The sequence below is a fragment of the Penaeus japonicus genome, unplaced genomic scaffold (assembly GCF_977035675.1).
Source record: "Penaeus japonicus unplaced genomic scaffold, GWHDUDI00000001_assembly GWHDUDI00000001, whole genome shotgun sequence".
NCBI classification, from domain to species: Eukaryota; Metazoa; Arthropoda; class Malacostraca; order Decapoda; family Penaeidae; genus Penaeus; species Penaeus japonicus.
Window position 1 is genome coordinate 56028589 of NW_028234403.1, and position 7500 is coordinate 56036088.

Below are 7500 nucleotides of genomic sequence, written 5' to 3' on the forward strand. Positions count from 1 at the left end.
GGGAGATTGGCAGATGAGAGCGATTAGAGAGAGAGAGAGAGAGAGATAATCAGAGAGAGAGCGAGAGCGAGAGCAAGAGCTAGAGAGAGAGAGAGAGAGATAATCAGAGAGAGAGAGAGAGAGAGAGAGAGAGAGAGAGAGAGAGAGAGAGAGAGAGAGAGAGAGAGAGAGAGAGAGAGAGAGAGAGAGAGAGAGAGGTGGGAGAGTGAGAGAGAGAGGGCGAGAGAGGGAGGAGAGAGAGGAGACGAGAGAAGAGGAGAGAGAGAGAGAGAGAGAGAGAGAGAGAGAGAGAGAGAGAGAGAGAGCGAGAGAGAGAGAGAGAGAGAGATAAACAGAGAGAGCGAAAGAGAGCGAGAGAGAGAGCCATAGAGCGACAGAGACGGCGACTGAATCGAGAGCGACAGAGCCACCAGACCCAACATGGCGGACCTCCTGCCAGAGTTCGAGCAACAGTTTGCCACAATTACAGCTGACATAACGGCCAAAATCTGCCACATTTCATCGAGAGAAGGAGGTAGGATCCTCTGGCTCTCGCTCTTATCTGTTTATTCATTTCTATTTTTTTCTTTTTTTTATAGGAAACGAAGGAGAAATGAAGGGAGTTTGTCGATGTGTTCTGAACCTTATGCCACGTCCCTGATGCTGAAACAAGTTTTTATCATTTATAGATTCAGGGAAATTATTTTGTTATAATGCTTTTGGATTTTTAATTACGTGGTAGATGGATTAAGAATGGGATTTTTTAAGAAGGATTTTGGAATTTCATGTCTGTGCTGCGTCCTTATGGGGATTTTAACTGCTATTTGACCGGCAGTATTTTTGCCTATGTTATTTCCATAGTTATGTTGTGTTAATTAATTACCTAAACGTATTTTTATTATATTATTACTGGTACTATTCTTATGCAAGATCAGGAGATAGGAGAAAGAAAAAAAAGTTAAATATCTGTTTTGGTTAATATATTACCACAAATTAACTTATATTGACATATATACTTATTCCAATCCTAAAAAAAGATATATATTCAATTAATAGATAGGAAAAATAGTTATAATTAATGTAAAATGATAGATTGATAATTATTTACTGAATATATTATATTTATCAATTATCTTTAAGACATTATCTATCGATAAAACTTTACGACTGAAATTATTTGTAATATTTATGAAATGTTCATTGTTTGAATATGAAATAAGGAATGTGATTGAAGGCACAATTTTAGATGTCTTTTCATGGAGAAATATAAATTTGGGAAATTTTGATCTAATGAATCATAATATAAATATAATGAATGTTAATAGTAATAAAATTAAGTATATATATATTTTTTATATATTACAATTCATGAAATGATGATGATGATAATAATAATAATAATAATATAAAAAAAGATAATGACAATAATAATGATTGATACAAATGGGTCTTTTATATCCTAATAATCATACAAGTATTCAATTCATCTTTGCTTAAAAACTTCTACAATGTTTGGTTTACATTCTAAATTCCAACATGATAAGTTTTTCCTTCTGCCTCTCATTCGCACCCCAGCTAAAGCCGAGAATCCTCCACGGTGTTTGATATGGCAAGCACACGCACACGCACATGCACACGCACGCGCACACTCATACTCACACTCTCTCACTCTCATTCTCATTCTCATTCTCATTCTCATTCTCATTTTCACTCACACTCACACTCACACTCACACTCACACTCACACTCACACTCACACTCACACACTCACACACACACACACACACACACACACACACACACACACACACACACACACACACACACACACACACACACACACACACACACACACACACACACACACACACACACACACAAGACTTGTTCGTTATTTGATGATAAGTCACTATGGAGGTTAAGGGGTTCAGTCTTGCCAGAAAATATGCGAAAGAGGTTTATTGGCATTTTCCTGAGTGCCGACTGGAGTGATGCGAGTGGCCTCAGTGTATATTGTTCTTACTACTATCACTAACTTTTCTTATTACTATTTTGATCACTATTCTTACTATTATTACAATTACCATTCCAAATATCGTCTTTTTGTTACTTTTCCTAGTATTATTCCAACTCCTATTCTTATTTCAATATAATTACTATTTCTGCTGTCATCCCAATTATTACTATTTCTACAGTAGCCCCAATTATTACTATTTCTCCTGTTATCTCAATTACTACTATTTCTGCTGTTATTACAACTATTTTTCCAAATACAATTCAAAGTACCAAATTGTTCTTATTACAAATCCAGGTACTGGTTTTCCTATTACTATTCTAAATCTTATTCTAGATACTATAGATGTTGCTATTGCTATAACCTAAAATGTGTCCTTATTATTACCATTATTATAATAGTTTTAAGTATTACATCAATTAAGAGTCCATGATAACACAGATTGAATTCACTAGTATATGCTATCCACATTCAGCTTAAATGTCATTCTAAGTAAATTACTTGATGAATGCAACCAGTCTGCAATGAACTTGCTTCCTGCAGGACTTTGTGTGTCTTTATCTAAAGACACACTAAAGTTTTTTTTTTTCAAAATAAATGATGAACATACTTGTTTTGTCTGCACAGTTGATATTGACAACTCTAAATACATATCTTATTTTTACAGCATATTGCTATATGTTATGGAAGTGTATACATCTGGTAGAAAGTAACTTTATACTGTTGATGAATAATGAGAATTATATGATTTGTTTATGGTGTTAGTGTATTTACACAAATAATGTTTATTCTGGAATAAGAATGCTACATGCATATAGTAACATGATGTCAAGATACAATTTATATATATATATATATATATATATATATATATATATATATATATATATATATATATATATATATATATATATATATATATATATATATACTTTTTTTATTATGTCTGTACACTGTTCAAAAATTCCTCTTGTGTTAATTTTAATTTGGGAATTTCTTATGTTTATAATAGCTCCTTCTACTATTTTATTTGTGTAGAAAAGAACTGTCAAAACTTAAGATGCTGTTGATAATTCACACATCCTAGACCCCTGGTGGATCATTTCTAAGATGTAGACTTATGCCTTTTTGTCCTTGTAATATATACAATATACATACATAGATATACACTGTATATGCAAGATGGAAACCAAAGAGCTGTAAGTGATGTACTCAGGTAATATTTGATTCCACTTTGGCCAACCACAGGTCTCCTGTTGCAAAGTCATTGATAGTGTATTGTTGGCCAGGCTTATTCAGCAAGCACACAGACACACACACAGACACACACACATACACACACATGCACACACATGCACACACATGCACACACATGCACACACATGCACACACATGCACACACACACACACACACACACACACACACACACACACACACACACACACACACACACACACACACACATACACATACACACACATGCACACATGCACACACACACACACACACACACACACACACACACACACACACACACACACACACACACACACACACACACACACACACACACACACACACACACACACACACTCTCTCTCTCTCTCTCTCTCTCTCTCTCTCTCTCTCTCTCTCTCTCTCTCTCTCTCTCTCTCTCTCTCTCTCTCTCTCTCTCTCTTTATTTTTTGTGGTGTGTGTTTGTGTTTGTTTTTGAGCTTGAGCCATTGAGCTTTATATTTTTTTTTCTTTTTATTACTATTATTTTTTAAAACCAGCATATGAATTTTCCAGTATGCTTTCTTAGTGCACATTTCAAGGTGTAAATGGAATTAGGTTGAAAATTAATAATGTAGAAAAAGAATAGGTCTTTATAGGAAAGGATAAAGGAGCATATTTATTAGAAGATTTTCTAAAAAAAAAAAAAAAAAAAAAAAAAAAGTACATCAGAAAAAAAGGACAGTTCAAAATACTTGAAACAAAATTGATATCTTGTAGAAAGGAGGGGGGGAAGGGGTCAGCATTAGTAAATTAGGGATCAACAAACAAATTCAACATTTTAACTTTTATTTATGACACAAAGGGAGGAAACAGATTAAAAAAAAAAGGAAATGTTTATCTTGCAATTTCTACCCCTGTGATTTACAGCTCAGGTGCTCTTTAATATTACTTTAATACCTTAATGTTTTTTTTTTATTCCATTTTTCTTTGGAATGAATAAGATTACTATCATTACCATTATTTCATATATTTTGGGACATTTCTTAACGGCCATTTTACCTTCTCTAAAATGTAATCTTTCCTTCCGTCAAAATGATGCAGAGTTTGTCCTTGGTAATAAAAAATGCACATTTTATTCCCTACAGCTGAGAAAAGAACTCTAATACATGATGTGGAGAAGCTGGTTGAGGAAGCAAAAGAGGTGGTAAGTAGTGGTACCCACATGCGTTTGATGCATACACTAGTGCTAAACTCTCTGTTTCCTCCCCCCCTCCCCCCCCCACCTTGATCGTTACTATCTCTCGTTCTTTTGTTTGTTGTGGGTTCTATGTGCGCTGCGGGGCTTTTCTTTTTTTCTCTCGAGCTTGGTGCGTTTTCGTATAGTAGCGGGCCTCGCTATGGTTATATCGGGCTCGCGGCGATCGCACGGTTGTGGATCTCTAGGGTTTCTCGCGTCGCTCTGGGTATCGTCGGCGGTTGGAGCCGGTTTCTATGGCGATAGCTCCCGTCGGGTGAGCTGGCGGGGCCGGGGGCAGGGGATTTGATAGAGAGGGTTCTCTGTCTTTAGCGTTTTCTCTAGCTTGGTTCGCGCTGCGATCGGCTGCTGTGTCTCTTAGGGCTTCGCTGCTGCACGTGTTTGTGGTGCGAGTGGGTCTATGCTATGCTCTCCAATTCCTTTATTTTATTTTTTATTCCCCTTGCTGGCGCTTTCTTTTCTATATCTCTAGCCTGTTTTTTCTTTTCTATATTCTTACTCCTTCTGTTTCTCTTTTTCGAATCTCTCTCACTGTTTCTTTTCGCTGCTCTCTAACTTCACTTCTTTTTTTCTTTTTTTTTTTTTCCTTTTTTTTTTTTCTCCTGTTTCTCCATTTCTGATCCTCTTTCTATCTTTTTTTCTCTCTCTCTCTGTTTCTTTTTCTATATCTCTTCCTCTCTCTGTTTCTCTCTGTCTCTCTCTCTCTCACTTTTTCTCTCTTTTTTTCTCTCTCTCACTTTTTCTCTCTTTTTCTCTGTTTCTCATTCTATCTCTCCCTCTCTGTTTCTCTTTCTGTCTCTTTCTTTTTCTATCTCTCTCTGTTTCTCTTTCTATATCTTTTTCTCTCTCTGTTTCTCTTTCTATCTCTCTCTGTTTCTCTTTCTCTATCTCACTTTCTCTCTCTTTTTTTTTTCTCTCTCTCTTTCTCATTCTATCTCTCCCTTCCTCTCTGTTTCTCTTTCTGTCTCTTTCTTTTTCTATCTCTCTCTGTTTCTCTTTCTATATCTCTTACTCTCTCTGTTTCTCTTTCTACCTCTCACTGTTTCTCTCTCTACCTCTCACTGTTTCACATTCTCTCTCTTTTTCTCTTTTTTTTTCTCTGTTTCTCTTTCTATCTCTCCCTTCCTCTCTGTTTCTCTTTCTATTTCTTTTTGTTTCTCTTTCTATTTCTCTGTTCTCTTTCTCTCTCTTTCTCTTTCTCTCTCTTTCTCTTTCTTTTTCTCTGTTTCTCAATCTGCTCCTCTTGTTCTTCCTCTCCTCTCCACTCCTCTCTCTCCTCTCTCTCATTCTCTCGTCTCTCTTAACCTCTTTTTTTCACCATTTTCTCTCTCCATTTCTCTTCCTCTCTGTTTCTCTTTCTATCTCTCTCTTCCTCTCTGTTTCTCTTTCTTTTCTATCTTCCTCTCTGTTTCTCTTTTTATTTCTCTCTTCCTCGCTCTCTTTCTATTTCTATCTCTTTTTCTTGTGCTGTCTCTCTCTATTTCTCTCTTCTTCTCTCTTCTTTTTCTCTCTTCCCCTCTGTTTCTCTTTTTATTTATCTCTTCCTCTCTCTTTATCAACCTTTCTATTCTTTTTTTTTTCTTGTGTGTCTCTCTCTTTTGCTCATTCTATCTCTCATCATGGTTTTTGTTTCTTGATGTCTTGTCTCTGGTTTTCTTCTATCTCTCTCTTCTTGCATTTCTCTCCTCTTCTCTCTCTTTCTCTTCTTCTCACCCTCTCTTCTCTCTCTCTCTTTTTTCCACTCTCTCTCTCAATCTCTTTCTCTCTCTTCTCTCTTTCTCTTTCCTCTTCTCCTCTTTCTCTCTCTCTCTCTCTTCTTCTCTCTTTTCTCTCTCTTTCTCTTCTTTCTCTCTCTTTTTCTCTTCTCTCTCTCTTTTTCTTCTCTTTCTCTCTTTTTCTCTTCTCTCTCTTTTCTCTCTCTCTCTCTCTTCTCTCTCTCTCTCTCTCTCTCTATGTCTCTCTTTCTCTCTCTCTTCTTTTTTCACCTCTCTCTCCTCTTATTTTTTCTCTCTCTCTCTTCTCTCTCTCTCTCCTCTCTTCTCTCTCTCTCTCTTGTTACTCTCTTCTCTCCTCTCTCTCTCTCTATGTTCCTTTTATTTCTCTCTCGTCTCTCTCTCTCTCCTCTTCTCTCTCTCTTTCTCCTCTTTCTTCTCTCACTTTTCTCTCTCTCTCTTCTCTCTCTCTTCTCTCTTCTCTCTCTCCTCCTCTCTCTCTCTCTCTTCTTTCTCCTCTCCTCTCTCTCTTCTTTCTCTTCTCTCTCTCTTCTTTCTCTTCTTCCCCCTCCCTCTCTCTCTCTCTCTTCTCTCTCCTCTCTTCTTCTCTCTCTCTCTCTCTTCTCTCTCTTTTCTCTCTCTCTCTCTCTCTCTTCTTCTTTCTCTCTCTCTCTTTTCTCTCCTCTTCTCTCTTCTCTCTCTCTCTTCTCTTCTCTCTTCTCTCTCTCTCTTTTTCTCTCCCTCTCCTCTCTCTCTCTCTCTCTCTCTCTCCTCTCTCTCTCTCTTTCTTTCTTTCTCTCTCTTCCTCTCTCTCCTCTTTCTCTCTTTCTCTTTTCTCTCTCCTCTCTCTCTCTCTTTCTTCTTCTATCTCTCTTTCTCTTTCTCGCTCTTTCTCTTTTCTCTCTCTCTCTCTCTCTCTCTCTCTCTCTCTCTCCTCTTCTCTCTTATTTACTCCTCTCTCTCTTTCTCTCTTTCTCTCTCTTCTCCTCTCTCTCTCTTCTCTCTCTCTCTTTTTCTCTCTATTTTCTCGCCCCCCCTTCTTCTATTAGCTCTCTTCTCCTTCTTCTATCGCTCTCCTCTTTCTCTCCTCTCACTCTCTCTCTCTCTCTCTCTCTCTCTCTCTCTGCTCTCACGAACTCTCCTCTCTCTTCTCTCTCTTCTCTTCTTTCTCTTCTCTCCTCTCTTTCTCTCTCTCTTTCTCTCTCTTCTCTCTCTTCTTCTCTCTTTCTCTCTTTCTGTCTCTCTCTCTCTCTCTTCTCTCTCTCTTTCTTTTCTCTCTCTCTTCTCTCTCTCTTTCTTTTCTCTCTCTCTTCTCTCTTGT

At 37.3% G+C, this 7500-nt stretch overlaps 1 protein-coding gene across 1 annotated transcript in view; it reads left to right on the plus strand.

Moving 5' to 3' along the window:
• Window positions 1-253: 253 nt before the first annotated feature.
• LOC122259285 (Vesicle transport through interaction with t-SNAREs 1a) overlaps window positions 254-7500 on the plus strand; it is a 10105-nt gene continuing 2858 nt past the window's right edge. The window contains exons 1-2 of the mRNA XM_043025943.2: window positions 254-514; window positions 4358-4416. Coding sequence (XP_042881877.2) covers window positions 421-514; window positions 4358-4416 — 153 coding nt within the window. The 5' untranslated portion in view covers window positions 254-420. The remainder of the gene's footprint in view (window positions 515-4357; window positions 4417-7500) is intronic.